General features: G+C 38.0%; 1 protein-coding gene across 9 annotated transcripts in view; it reads left to right on the top strand.

Annotated features, from left to right (window-relative positions):
• The window catches only part of LOC137252361 (uncharacterized), a 70389-nt gene extending 60578 nt beyond the window's left edge, over positions 1-9811 (top strand). For 7 of the 9 annotated variants that reach the window (XM_067787930.1, XM_067787928.1, XM_067787927.1 and 4 more), the window contains 2 exons: positions 1124-1445; positions 3187-9554. In XM_067787930.1, coding sequence (XP_067644031.1) covers positions 1124-1445; positions 3187-4431 — 1567 coding nt within the window. In that variant the 3' untranslated portion in view covers positions 4432-9554. Of the gene's footprint in view, positions 1-1123; positions 1446-3186 lie in introns of all 9 variants that reach the window. The other 2 variants (XM_067787933.1, XM_067787932.1) reach the window with 2 other exon arrangements.
• Positions 9812-15283: the final 5472 nt, after the last annotated feature.

Below are 15283 nucleotides of genomic sequence, written 5' to 3'. Positions count from 1 at the left end.
TAAAAAAATTATTATAAAGAAAAAAATTTGATTGATCGATTATTCCCCAGTAATGCAAGGATTATCGATTACTTAATCGACTAGTTTTTTTATTTAGCCATACCTAGTCGTGACACTTATGCACCCACATTGCACATAGTCGAGCGTGTTAAAACAGTAGATATTTGCTGATTTTATCGAAGACTGAGGGGAAAATGATCTTATCTCGGCCACTAATGCTAAAACGCCGCATCGCAGAACTTTTTTGAAGAACGTTTGACGCCAGAGTATTTTTCTTCAAAATTGACCTATCTCAGGAATCTTAAGCAGTGCTTTATCCCAAAATCTTTCACATAAATAAAAAAAAAAAAAAAACTTATGAACTCATGCTGAGATAGTCCATTACTGAAATATAGATCCGTCCTTCAAACAAATACTGGGCAAATAGGGAAAAGATAGCCGAGAAAGTTTAAAAAGTAGCACGACGAAATTGGCAGAGAAGCTTGGCCCACATTTACTTTGGAGGTATATCGTGCCAAGATATTACTAGTATTCCTTTATTTGGGAATACTAATAATTTTTGTGCTTACTAGTACAAAACTGCCATGGGGAAAAGAGTCTGTTAGGCAGTACCCGCCCTGGAAGAAACTTTGTGCCGAGATGTATAAGAAAACTTGATAATTTTCCTATTCTCTAATATTTTTTAAATTGCTAGTGAACAATACAACTTTCTCTTCGTATAAGCTCTTAGTTGTTAATTTAGCCTTCAGGTGCCCCCACAAGTCGTTCCACCTCCGAATATATTCGTAGTTTGACAGTCAATACTAATAAGTAAATCAGCAGTTCCTCAGATCTGAAATTCTTAAGCCCCCAAAATATAGTTCGCAAAGATTATATACTCCCTTTTTACCAATAGCTCAACAAAGTACTTTGTACTCTGCATAATAAGCGTCACGGCTGATCTCAACGCATTGATTCGATCCATTTGCGCCGTGTATTAGTCTCGGATTTGCGCCTTTTTGGACGTTTTTTTAACTCTTGTTTATTTAAAGAAGTTTGATACAGTAAATAGTATTACATACTAGGTTTTTTTTTAGTTTCTATACGACACTGCATATTTTTCTTTCTTTTTTTATAATTTTAGACTTGGTAAATGTGTTCCTTTCAATAAAAACGTTTCTCTTCCTGCGGAAATCGAGAGCATTTTAGTACTATGCGATTCCAATAAGCGTAATGTATATAAAAATGGGCATCCGTTAATACCCGAACGTTCTGAAGTTATTAAGCGTTTGAAAAGTTGGAAAGAGAAGGATGATAAGCGCACTAAACAATCAGACACTAAACCTCCGAGCATACTTATGATCGGTATTGACAGTATATCGCGCGTCAATTTGATAAGATCTATGCCGCAGACAGCGCAATATCTGTATGATAATGATTGGTTTGAGCTAACTGGCTACAATAAGGTACGTACAGGAAGCCTTTAAAACGAGAGGAGCTTATATTTATACTACATACTGCACTAGATTTCTTATTCCTTGCATGTGCTATTCGTCGTAAGCACTATGATTTCATCAAATTTTACATTGCAAAGAAATTAAAAAATAAGACCTTACAACAAATATTAGACTCTTGTGAATCGCCTACATCTATAGTGGTGTGCATTTACTCAGATAGTCAAGCAGCGCTCATGGCGCTTAACTCTCCCATCACGTCGTCTAAAGCTGTCAGCAGCTGCAAGAGGTCGCTTCAAGCCGCAGCTAACTTCGCAAACATAACCCTCATATTGGTACGTGGTCACAGGAACATCGAAGGCAACGAAAAGCCAGACGAACCTGCAGTGGCAGGGGCATTGCTAGTGGCTGCGGAGTCGATCAAGATGCATCGTCCACTTATATCAATCAGAATAATCATTTATAGCAGATTCAAGGAGTTAGCAGTCTCCAACTGTTACTCTTCGGACACCTGGAAGATAACCAAGCAATTATGGCCGAATCACAACAGTCAGAGGACGAGGGACCTACTAAATAGGTCAAGGTCTATGCTGAGATAATGGGGATCCTTTTTAAAAGCATTTTCAGGAGCTGTGGGTTCTTATTTTAATCTCATTTTATAGATATTCAGGTGAGCCGAAATTTACTTCACTAGCGACGATTTCTATCCTAAGAGTAATACCATCCAGGAAAGGCAGAAGTGAGCCATATGTTGGGAAACTGAAAATTGCTTCAGAAGCTCGGTCATCGCGAGGTCACGGCTGACTTGTTTGACTTCACCCGCAGGGGCATTGAACTTTGATAAAAATGATCTAGGTGTTAGAGGAGAATGATATATCTGGAAGTCATTACGCTGGACCCTAGTACCAGGTGAGACTTGCCAACTAAAGTTGGATGTCAGTACACATTTAGGGATCGCGCTGGCAAATTCGGACAGAGTCTAAACAAACTTTACACTTATCTATATGACTATACTCATATGGACATCTACTCTGATAGCCAAGCGGCTATCAGGGCCTTGAGCTCAACTACAGTGCGATCGAGGGTTTTCTGGGAGTGCCTGACCTCGCTTGCGATTGCATCGAATTATTTTACAATTAAGATTATCTGAGTCCCGGGCCATAGTGATATCCCGGGTAACTGTCAGGCGGTTCTCTTAGCCCGCATCGGTACAACTGAACCGGATGAAAATGGCTATAGGGTTTTCGGGATTCCGCTGGTCATAGCTGAGCCTCGAGTCAGCTCAGCAAACGTTGGGCGAACACCACGTCTTCTGGCCGAAAGTGGATAGCAGGGGGTCTGCTGAAATAATAGGGTTCACTAAGGCTCACCTATCAATGGTCATTGGGGTTTTGACAGAGCACTGTCCCATGGGTATCCATGCGGTACATCTCAATATACTGGAAACTCCATCCTGCTGCAGCTGTATCACCAAATCACGTTATGCTTGATTGCTCAGCTTTTGCCAAAACTAGGCAAAAGTACTTCGGTCGCGACTCACTTGGATCTCCAGATGATTTATCCAAAATTGAGATCGGTGTCTCAAGTAGCTACATATATCTACGTCACCGTTATTTTATTGCATGTGGTATCACAACGGACTTCATGTTGTCCAAGTGAGCTCCCCTTATTAGGGCAGCTACCACCTAACCTAACCTAACCTACTCATATGGATGTAAATATGTAATTAAATAATTTTTCTGCTTTTTTTTAGATAGACGACAATACATTTCCAAATTTGATGGCTTTACTTGCTGGTTACAATAAAACTATAACCAACACTAAATGTTCTCCTTATGTTAAGGGTGCCTTAGATAAGTGCAGTTTAATCTGGAAAACATTTCGCGAACACGGCTATGTGACAGGTTATGGTGAAGATGCAGCTGAAATTAGCACATTCAACTATTTTAAAGTTGGTTTTATGAAACCACCTGTTGACTATTATCTGCGACCATTTCAACTTGCTGCAGAACACAAATTATCTAAAACCATTAAATCTGGTCTCACATTCTGTCTTGGCTATCAGCAATCAGCGCAATTCGTACTCGATTATGCCATCGAATTTGCAACACGCTACAAAGATGATCCACTCTTTGGACTCTTTTGGGCAAATTCGTTTAGTCATAATGATCTGAGTGATGCATCATCAATGGATACCGTTATGCTTGGCTACTTAGAACGTTTATCAAAATCAGGCATACTCGAACGCATGACTGTTGTGTTCTTTAGCGATCATGGTTTACGTTTTGGGCGCGCACGTGCAACGCCTTCGGGTCATATGGAAGAACGTTTACCATTCATTTTTATATGGCTGCCACAATATCTCAAACAAAAATATCCCAGTTTTGTAAATGCATTAAGTGTGAATAAAAATCGTTTAACCACACCTTATGATCTACACATGACGCTAAAGCATTTTCTCAATTTAACGGAACGCGTTGCGAAGAATGATAGGGCGAGTGTTTTGAGCCGCCCGGAGGCTTGTCCCAATTGTCAAACTTTATTGGAACCTGTACCATTGGGTCGTTCGTGTGACGATGCAGCAATTGCAGAGCACTGGTGTACATGTATACCATATGATAAGGTTAACCAAAAAACGAATGTCGTACAAAAGTTGGGCACATTAGCAGTTAACTATATAAATAAGTTGGTTATGGAATTTAGAAACGGTACCATGAAAAAGTTATGTCGTAATTTATATTTGAGAAATGTGGTAAGTGCGTATCGTGCAAATGCAGCTTTTCGGCCGAAAGAGCCGATAGATGGTGGTGATTTGGATGTATATCGTCTGCAATTGGTAACGAAACCAAACAACGCAAATTTTGAGGTTACGTTACGTTATAATACAAAGACTGAAGATGTTAACTTTACTGGCGAGATAAGTCGTTTGGACTCGTATGCAAAAGATTCACATTGTATAAAGGATAGTTTTGTTAAGAAATATTGTTCATGTGCTTAGCGAAAAGTACTTTTGCCTGTGGCGGCGTTCAAAATTAGTACAACACGAAAGCCCAAGTGATCTTTGTGGACTGCCTTCCAACGTGGCAGGTGAAAGAACTAACTGTTTGGACTAAGTATCTTCTTTTTTATTTTTACTGTATACAACACGGTATACCTACATTAGCTTTATTAATTAAGTTCAGAAATATTTTAGATGTTAACTTGAAAGCATATTTTTTATAGAAAGATGAAGGCTAGCTGAAGGACTAGCTGTAGTATGGCATTTTTTTCACATATCTAAGTAAATATGAAAATTAGTATGTAGTCTACAGTTATATGATACTATTTATCCTTTCTTTGAATTGCTAAATCTTAAACTTTTCTAACAACTAGCGCATTTCTAGGAGTTTTACAGTTACATGCAAATATTAAGATAAACATGTATTACTAATGTTATGGAACATCTTCTCTTGAGGCCCTGAAATTCTGTAATGTTGTAGAACAATGATATCATTATTTGAGTATACATTAGGGTGGTACCTAAAAATCTAACTACCAATGTGTTCACTCTAAACCCTTGATAATTATTACCACGATCAAATGTATAACATATAACATGAAAGTGGGACATATTGTCCCAATAGTATCGAAAAGGTTAAAATCGATAGTACATATTATAATCGATACTTTAATATGTAAACTTTGGTCTTAACTGGAGACGGTTAAGCGTGGAGCACAAAATTGCGAAATGCCGCCAATTTTGAATGAAATTTGGATGTGATTTTAAAAAGTTTTATTATGAATAATTAAAATTAAGGGCTTCATTCTGTATTGCGAAACGATAGCTCAGACGAACGAACGGTCTTGTTGTTGTTGTTGTTGTAGCGATAAGGTTGCTCCCCGAAGGCTTTGAGGACTGTTATCGATGTGATGGTCCTTTGCCGGATACAGATCCGGTACGCTCCGGTAACACAGCACTATTAAGATGCTAGCCCGACCATATCTGGAACGATTTACATGGCCACGTTAAACCTTCAGGCCATCCCTCCCTCCCCACCTACAAGTTCCATGAGGAGCTTGGGGTCGCCAGAGCCTCGTCCGTTAGTGAACAGGATTCGCCGCGGATAGGTGAGGTTCACAATTGGGTTTGGAGAAGCTATATATTGCGCTGGCAACCTGAAGGGTTGCGCTACACTGCCCCTTCAATCTGGTATTTTAGTCGCCTTTTACGAAAGGCATACCTACCGCGGGTATATTCTGACCCCCTAACCCGCTGAGGCAACGATCCGCCTTCACTAGCAATGGTGTTGTCTATCATTTTCGTTCGACCTTGAGGCGAAAGCAATAGTCAAATAATATGTTACCATCGTTTTACGTAGTGCAATAGATCTACACAAGGAGCACAGCGCCTCCAGGCCTAATAATACATAGTACAAATACACCAGCGATTCGTCTCTGAGGAGAAACGAACGCTCGTTTCATAATAGGGCATGAGGCCCCAAATCTAATTTTATAACATTTTGGGTATTAGACCATATAACCAGATTATCTTTATTTTCATACTTAACTTTTAATCAGTAATTAAATAACTAGATTTTCCATATACATTTTTTCTTTCGATAATCGGAACAAATTTTAGAGATGCCGATTTCTTAGGTTGTTATCTCTAAATGGAAGCACGAAATAAAAGAAAAGCGTGAAAATTTTACAGCTAATAACCAAGTTCATAGGGATGATACATATGTAACGCCAAGATTTTCTATTAAGGGTTTATTAGGGCATGTATAAACTTGGTCTTAGGTAAAAAAAAAATATTGAAATAAATTAATCACTCGTTACAGGGCGATTTTAACTATCACCCTTTTTGACACGCCTTAACTCTCTCCAATAAGGACCAAAATATATATATTACATCATTGACTATTGCCTTACCGTTTGAAGAGGTCAGACTGAAACAATCGTTCATTTTAATTTTAAGGATAACCCTAGTATACATACAGCAGCGAACAGAAAAATACCAATGGCACTTTTTATCTAATTTCGTCAGTTAAATTCTTTTTTTTTCGATATTCTAAGAAAAAAACTTCTATGAATTTTGTAACTTAAACAATGCAAACCATTCTCAAAAACTTGTTCGAAAAAACTATAAAATTGGAGTAACTGTTACGAAAATTTCGAACTTTTTATTTGGGGTTCTTAAATTTGTTTCAGTATGCAGTTTTGTAGCTTAATCAATTTTAGTCGGACAATGTGCCTCTCCAGATTCGCATTGATATAAAGTGTGAAAGACATTATTTTTTATGGAAGAAAATCTGAAACACGCGAAAGAAAATTATAAAAAAACAATGCACATTTTGGGAGAACTTTAACTAGTACTTTGTTGGGCTGAAATTGATGGTTCGAAATGTTCGAAAATTTTTCTCGAATTTTTTTGAAAACTTTAATTGAGATTGGATTGAGATGATTTTAACTGACAAAGCCGCGTTAAGCCAGTGCTGATAGATTATTTTATATATATATTTTACTATTATTATTAAAAGCACTATGCAACTATATAGGAGCCAACTATCTCCAAGACTTACCCAAATTCGATGTTATCGTTGTTGATTCGCTGTTTATCCTTTTATCAGCAATATTTGTATTTAGTTTAATCCTAGACCGCTCCGGATAGCATATACTTTGAATTGAAGCAGACTCGCTAAATTTGGCACATAATTATGGAAATAACTAGGGTGACACAAGTACTTCTGCTCGTTCATAACAAGTCACTTCGGATCTCTAATGTTGCTGATAATTAGTTTGTACTGATTTCGGGTTGAGCATTTTAAAATTAAAATCGTTTGTTTCGAAGTCGACAAAGCTGTGCGTTGTTAAAACCCAGGCTAAAATTTTGTGTTAGAGTATTTGACAATCCATTTCATTTTGTGTTTTTTCACATGCTATGTCATTATAAATTGATGGGAAGCCAAATTGCAAACGAAAAAATTTGGCAAATAAAGTTAAAGTGTGAATTTGCAATACCGGAAATTGCAGTTTTCACTCATTGTTCAATTTAATTGTCACATTGTAGTAACAATAGCTGTGTTTTTTTTTATACTCAGTTGAGCAGAGCTCACAGAGTAATTAAGTTTGATTGGATAACGGTTGGTTGTACATATATAAAGGAATCGAGATAGATATCGACTTCCATATATCAAAATAATCAGGATCGAAAAAAAATTTGATTGAGCCATGTCCGTCCGTCCGTCCGTCCGTTAACACGATAACTTGAGTAAATTTTGAGGTATCTTGATGAAATTTGGTATGTAGGTTCCTGAGCACTCATCTCAGATCGCTATTTAAAATGAACGATATCGGACTATAACCACGCCCACTTTTTCGATATCGAAAATTTCGAAAAACCGAAAAAATGCGATAATTCATTACAAAAGACCGATAAAGCGACGAAACTTGGTAGATGAGTTGAACTTATGACGCAAAATATAAAATTAGTAAAATTTAGGACAATGGACGTGGCACCGCCCACTTTTTAAAGAAGGTAATTTAAAACTTTTGCAAGCTGTAATTTGGCAGTCGTTGAAGATATCATGATGAAATTTGGCAGCAACGTTACTCTTATTACTGTATGTACGCTTAATAAAAATTAGCAAAATCGGAGAAGGACCACGCCCACTTTTAAAAAAAAATAATTTTTTTAAAGTAAAATTTTAACAAAAAATTTAATATCTTTACAGTATATAAGTAAATTATGTCAAGATTCAACTCCAGTAATGATATGGTGCAACAAAATACAAAAATAAAAGAAAATTTAAAAATGGGCGTGGCTCCGCCCTTTTTCATTTAATTTGTCTAGGATACTTTTAATGCCATAAATCGAACAAAAATTAACCAATCCTTTTGAAATTTGGTAGGGGCATAGATTTTATGGCTTTAACTGTTTTCTGTGAAAATGGGCGAAATCGGTTGATGCCACGCCCAGTTTTTATACACAGTCGTCCGTCTGTCCTTCCGCATGGCCGTTAACACGATAACTTGAGCAAAAATCGATATATCTTTACTAAACTCAGTTCACGTACTTATCTGACCCCACTTTACCTTGGTATGAAAAATGAACGAAATCCGACTATGACCACGCCCACTTTTTCGATATCGAAAATTGCGAAAAATGAAAAAAATGCCATAATTCTATACCAAATACGAAAAAAGGGATGAAACATGGTAAGGTAATTGGATTGTTTTATTGACGCGAAATATAACTTTAGAAAAAACTTTATAAAATGGTTGTGACACCTACCATATTAAGTAGAAGAAAATGAAAAAGTTATGCAGGGCGAAATAAAACACCCTTAAAATCTTGCCAGGTATTACATATATAAATAAATTAGCGGTATCCAACCGATAATGTTCTGGGTCACCCTAGTCCACATTTTGGTCGATATCTGGAAAACGCCTTCACATATACGACTACCACCACTCCCTTTTAAAACTCTCATTAATACCTTTAATTTGATACCCATATCGTACAAACTCATTCTAGAGTCACCCCTGGTCCACCTTTATGGCGATATCTCGAAAAGGCGTCCACCTATAGAACTAAGCCCCACACCCTTTTAAAATACTCATTAACACCTTTCTTTTGATACCCATATTGTACAAACAAATTCTAGGGTCACCCCTGCTCCACCTTTATGGCGATATCTCGAAACGGCGTCCACCTATGGAACTAAGGAATACACCCTTTTAAAATACTCATTATCACCTTTCTTTTGATGCCCATATTGTACAAACAAATTCTAGGGTCACCCCTGGTCCACCTTTATGGCGATATCTCGAAAATGCGCCAACCTATACAACAACCACCACTCCCTTTTAAAACCCTCATTAATACCTTTAATTTGATACCCATATCGTACAAACACATTCTAGAGTCACCCCTGGTCCACCTTTGTGGCGATATTCCGAAAAGGTGTCCACCTATAGAACTAAGCCCCACACCCTTTTAAAATACTCATTAACACCTTTCTTTTGATACCCATATTGTACAAACAAATTCTAGGGTCACCCCTGGTCCACCTTTATGGCGATATCTCGAAACGGCGTCCACCTATGGAACTAAGGATTACTCCCTTTTAAAATACTCATTAACACCTTTCTTTTGATACCCATATTGTACAAACAAATTCTAGGGTCACCCCTGGTCCACCTTTATGGCGATATCTCGAAACGGCGTCCACCTATGGAACTAAGGATTACTCCCTTTTAAAATACTCATTAATACCTTTAATTTGATATCCATATCGTACAAACGCATTCTAGAGTCACCCCTGGTCCACATTTATGGCGATATTTCGAAAAGGCGACCACCTATGGAACTAAGGATTACTCCCTTTTAAAATACTCATTAACACCTTTCATTTGATACCCATATCGTACAAACATATTCTAGAGTCACCCCTGGACCACCTTTATGACGATATCTCGAAACAGCGTCCACCTATAGAACTAAGGCCCACTCCCTTTTAAAATACTCATTAACACCTTTCGTTTGATGCCCATATTGTGCAAACGCATTCTAGAGTCACCCCTGGTCCATCTTTACGGCGATATCTCGAAAAGGCGTCCATCTATAGAACTTAGGTCCACGCCCTTTTAAAATACTCATTAATACCTTTCATTTGATACCCATATCGTACAAACGCATTCTAGAGTCAACCCTGATCCACCTTTATGGCTATATCCCTAAATGGCGTCCACCTATAGAACTATGGCGCACTCCCTCATAAAATACTCTTTAATGCCTTTCATTTGATACACATGTCATACAAACACATTCCAGGGTTTCCCCCGGTTCATTTTCCTACATGGTTATTTTCCCTTATGTTGTCACCATAGCTCTCAACTGAGTATGTAATGTTCGGTTACACCCGAACTTAACCTTCCTTACTTGTTTACATCTATAGATGTTTACGCTTAAACTTTATATGAACTGCTAAGCGTCAAACATTAAATACACTTCTGAAATTGCTGGGCATAAAATTAGTACTACTAAATTTTTTTTTTACTCAGATATAACTGAAATATGTGCCCATGTTTCACCTCTACACTAATTCTATGTATCACCTCTTAAAATGGTGCGTGTCCACAGTTCATCGCAACTGATTCAGCTATATGTTATACCCTATGACCATCAGAGGGTTGTGTCTCCGCTCTTCGGCACACCCTGTGCTGTAGCTAGTTATTTAACCACTGCCGCTAGATGGCTCTCCTAAGCATTATCTAAGCGAGGATAAGCGTTTTTTACGCACAAATGAAAGCGTATACGCGTGTAAAAAAAAACACGGTTAATGTAGGGCAAACGCTCTTGATGCCCAATGGCAAGCCGTTTTCATTTATATGACAGGATTTGCGGTAGAATTTGACCTAGTGAAAATTAAGCATTACTGCAGTGCTTTCCAGCGCTGTTAGGCAGTAGCATGGAATTCACAACAATTATACCCTTATGTGTAACATGAAATGTGCAGTCGGTATCTGCCAATGACTACTCATTTGTGGAAAGAAAAACGCCGAAACTTAGCTTTTGCAGTGTGTAAAAAAACCTTCAGTGAAAATTGAGCGTGATATGAAGCTTGAAACTGGCGGCTTTAAACGACTATAGTACGTATTTCACGCGGAACACTCGTTATATATTTTTTTAAAGCGCTTATATTAGCTTCATTCACATGTTACCAAATTGTAAAAGAAAATGTTTCGTATACGCTTCGGTACTCTTCCTCTCGGGTGGTACGGATATGTTTACGTGTAATTGGTTAGTTTTTAATTGAACAAAGTGCTTATTCCTTTATTGTGTCAATAATTTTGCCCACTGAACTTATAATAAGTTTAGTGAAAAATTTTACCCATCTTAATGTGCAGAACATATCTTTAAAAATGTTCACGTAAGCATGCTTATAATTTTTCCTGGCTCAAAATTATTTCTCTACAGTATATTTTGTTTTGTAAATTTTTCAATATATACCTATAACCATATAACGAGATAACCTAATAACCAAGCCAATGTGAACACCCCATACATAGTTCACATATTAATCGCTAAATTAGGATTTTTTTCAAAATCGAATAAAAATTGTAAACGCTTGCCAAAACTAAAAGTTATTTTATTTTTAGATGAAATAATACAACAAATATGTATTACAATTAATTAATAGAGATGGCAAAACAAATATTAAGCGATTAATGCATCAAATGAATAATTGCAGCAACAAAACGTTTATTTTAGTTATGTAATTACCATTACACATTACACATTTCACAAAAAAATATAAAGTTTAAGCTATACTTTTTATAGCATATTTTCGAATATTTTATCAAACATCCACTCTTCTGCATATTTTCCAAAAAAAAATTTATTTCCTGCTTATTCCATCCAGAAGTCAGAGCTAAAATATGAGTTTCAGTAATGCAACAATATGGCCCTTGTGCATTAAGGTTAAGATATGGACAAAAAACAAGCGAAGGTATAGAAAAAATTTTAAAGTGTATCACAAATATTTATATTCTATTTTTATTCGCTGAAAACGAAATATACAGTAGTCAGCCGTTGGTTTTTAGATTTTTTTTATGAAAAAATTTCGTTCGGTTCATTTAATCCATTAGAATTTATGAGGTGGGTTTTGTCTAAGGCTGGGGTAACGCTCGATCAATCCAGAGTCGAGTAAAGGTCCCACAAACCCCTACTGAATAAATACACAATATTTATGTGTTACGAATACACGCACACACGGCTGGAGATATTAGGCGGGCAGCAGCTTTTCGTCGCAAGATGGCGAGAGGAGGTTCGGTAGGGCGGTTGAACGATCGGGTAACGGACGGACTGGTATGGTGGTACGGTAGCAGCGGCGGGATAGAAGCAGCGGCTTAATGGCGGTAGGATGGCAAGCGGCCAGTGGCTGGTGTAGCAGCGGCGTGACGGAGGCAGCAGCTTAACTGCGGTAGGACGGCGAACGATCAACGGTCGTCGTAGCAGCGGCGGGACGGATGCAGTGGCTTAACGGCGGTAGGATGGCGAACGGCCAACGGTCGTCGTAGCAGCGGCGTGACGGATGCAGCGGCTTAATAGCGGTAGGATGGCAAACGGCCAACGGTCGTCGTAGCAGCGGCGTGACGGATGCTGCGGCTTAACGGCGGTAGGATGACGAACGGCCAACGGTCGTCGTAGCAGCGGCGGCTAAATGGCGATAGGACGGCGAACGGCCAGTGGTTGGTGTGGCAGCGGCGGCACCAGCAAGGCGGGATGGGCACGGCGGTAGTATGGCGGACGGCCAACGGTTGGCGTAGTACCCTCGGGATGGAGGCATCGGCGGCACCAGAGGGGCGACGATGCGACGGCAACGGCGGTGGGCTACGCAGCGCGTACCAGGGCCGTGGTGAGAGGGGAAGTAGGCTGGCGATGGGGTTTACCTGGACAGCCGCGGCTCGTTCCGGGAGGAGTCGGTTGACGGTATCGGCGGGATCGGATTGATCTGCAGTCTTCGGCAGAATCGATAGCATGCCGGTCGGTCACCTGTGAGGACTGAATTGCAAAAATGCAAATTCGATGTTTATATGGGTGGTGCCGCAAACTGTTTGAGAAGTCAATACACCATTATTGTGTTTTTCGTTGGTTTGCTATCAGTGGTTGTTGACTATGCTATAAAAGAATAAGTACAAGTGGTTGTTGGCTATGCTATAGAAAAATAAGTACAGGGAGGTTCAGGTTTAAGTGAATAAGGAAATACAGGGGGTTACGTTATTACGTTATTACAAATTCATTCCATAAAGCCAAGTAAACGTCGCCCTTGCTAAAACTTAAGCGAACGTTCCAATCATCCCTATCGAATATCTTAAGGGCTTCAAGAGTATGAGGTTTATATTTTCATAAGCTAAAACATCAAAAAAATTAACATAAAACGAAGTTTCGGTCGGTTAAAATGGGGTGATTTGGCCGGACAGTGAAAAACAAGAGACTAATAGCGTTTTCTTTTCTGAAATAAATTGTTGCCTAAGTAAATGGTAAAGCCTTAATAGAGTTACTCCTACCCCAGAAAATTTTCAACATTTATAGTGCATACAAAGAACATTTCAACTCACCATATTCACTCATATTAACAGAGTATATGTGGAACTTAAGAGCGAATTGAGAGTTTCACAGAGTTGCACTGCCACACCGCCATTTTATAAAGGGTAAAAGTGTAACGCTTTTGCGTTGTGAGCAGGCAACAATTTTTACAAAAGAACGAAATACCCCGTAACTGCGTTGCCTGTTTTTTAGAATAGAACAACAACCCTTGCACGGCGTACAAAAAGCGTAACACTTTAGCCAGAAAAAAAACGCTATAATTCACGCGGAAATGCTTACTTCAGAATATTTCACGTTCATAAAGTATATCAGTATATGTAACCCGGCCTATGAAGAGGTGGCTTATGACTCAAAAATAAAAGAAAAGCACAAACGTCCTGAAGAAATACATTGTTTATCTTTAACAGCTGTTTCTCGAAATTTCTCTTTTGAGTCATAAGCCACCTTTCCATAGATCGGATCACATATACAGACCTTTAAAAAACGCGAGTACTCCATAAATAGTGTAAGGTATACTCCTTTAGGAGTATAGGAGTGTTCCAAAACTAATCTGTATTCATACAAAAAATGTGCTCCAATTAACATTGCGATGTCCTGGGAGAGGTTATCCCACTCTCGCTTTGTTTGTGAGTATTCCATAGAGTACATACGTGAGAGTACTTTCCAAAGTACTTTCACTATAGTACTCCATGGAGCACCCACAGAGGAGCATATGCCAAAGTACTAAAGAGGAATTGTGTCGGAAAGAATTATCGGAGTGAATTTAATTTAAAATGAAGTAAATGAAGAGGGGCAATACAACTTTTATGTTATTTAGCATTTGCGTGAATAAAGAAACTATTATTTCTCTATACTATAGTATGTAAGCATAAAACCAGTGCGCGGTTGCATTTTATCAGAGTTGCCATAGTAAAATTTTATTTTCAGTTATTTGTATGCAATATTTTACTTTTGGCAACTCTGTTCGATCGTCTTCGTGTCGTGATCACGGTCGTTAAAAAACGAGCAATGATCGGTTGATGGTGGTCCGCAAACGCATTGCAAAGGAGTATTGTTAGAGTACTCCAACATGAAGAAAATGGAACACGTAATCCAACAATTTTTGCAGGGGATTTGTTTTGTATTCTGTATTTATTTGAAACACGAAGTAATATTTTGCGCCATTTGCAAAAGTTATAGCGATTTCCATTAGCGTGGTTACTTTTGGTTCACCCGGTATTTTCGAATTATAAAAGCACACTCTACGGCATATAAGGACCTTAAATGTATAGTTTTAAGCATAAATTTAGATTTTAAAGGTATTTTATAAGGGCTTAAAATCAGTATTATTTTTGCGTATTTTGGGTTGCCCTGTTATAGATTAAGCGAAATTTTCGATTATTTTAATTTTTAATACTAAAATATCGAAAAAACAAGCTTTCACTAAAAGTATGCGCCAAAGGAAATTGACCAAGAAATATATAAGGACTGAACACAGAAAAGCTTACTGATTTTGATTCTGGATGTTGCTCGGATATCGAATCATAAATCCATTTCTTGGATGTTTTTTTTTTATTATTGTAAGTGTAATTTAATGTTTAAATGTTAATTTCTATGTGTTGTGACATTTTGTTTATTTATTTTTTTGAAAATAAAAATAGTGTAGCCCCTGAAGAGGCTGAAATATTCAGCGAAACGCCGGTTGTACCCAGAAATATGAGATCATACTAGACTACTCAAAAAAAAAAAAAAAATCCAAGGACATAATCGAACTGAT

Source organism: Eurosta solidaginis, chromosome 5, assembly GCF_040869045.1.
Source record: "Eurosta solidaginis isolate ZX-2024a chromosome 5, ASM4086904v1, whole genome shotgun sequence".
NCBI classification, from domain to species: Eukaryota; Metazoa; Arthropoda; class Insecta; order Diptera; family Tephritidae; genus Eurosta; species Eurosta solidaginis.
The sequence above is the reverse complement of the archived record's forward strand: the minus strand, read 5'-3'. Positions and strand labels throughout refer to the sequence as shown.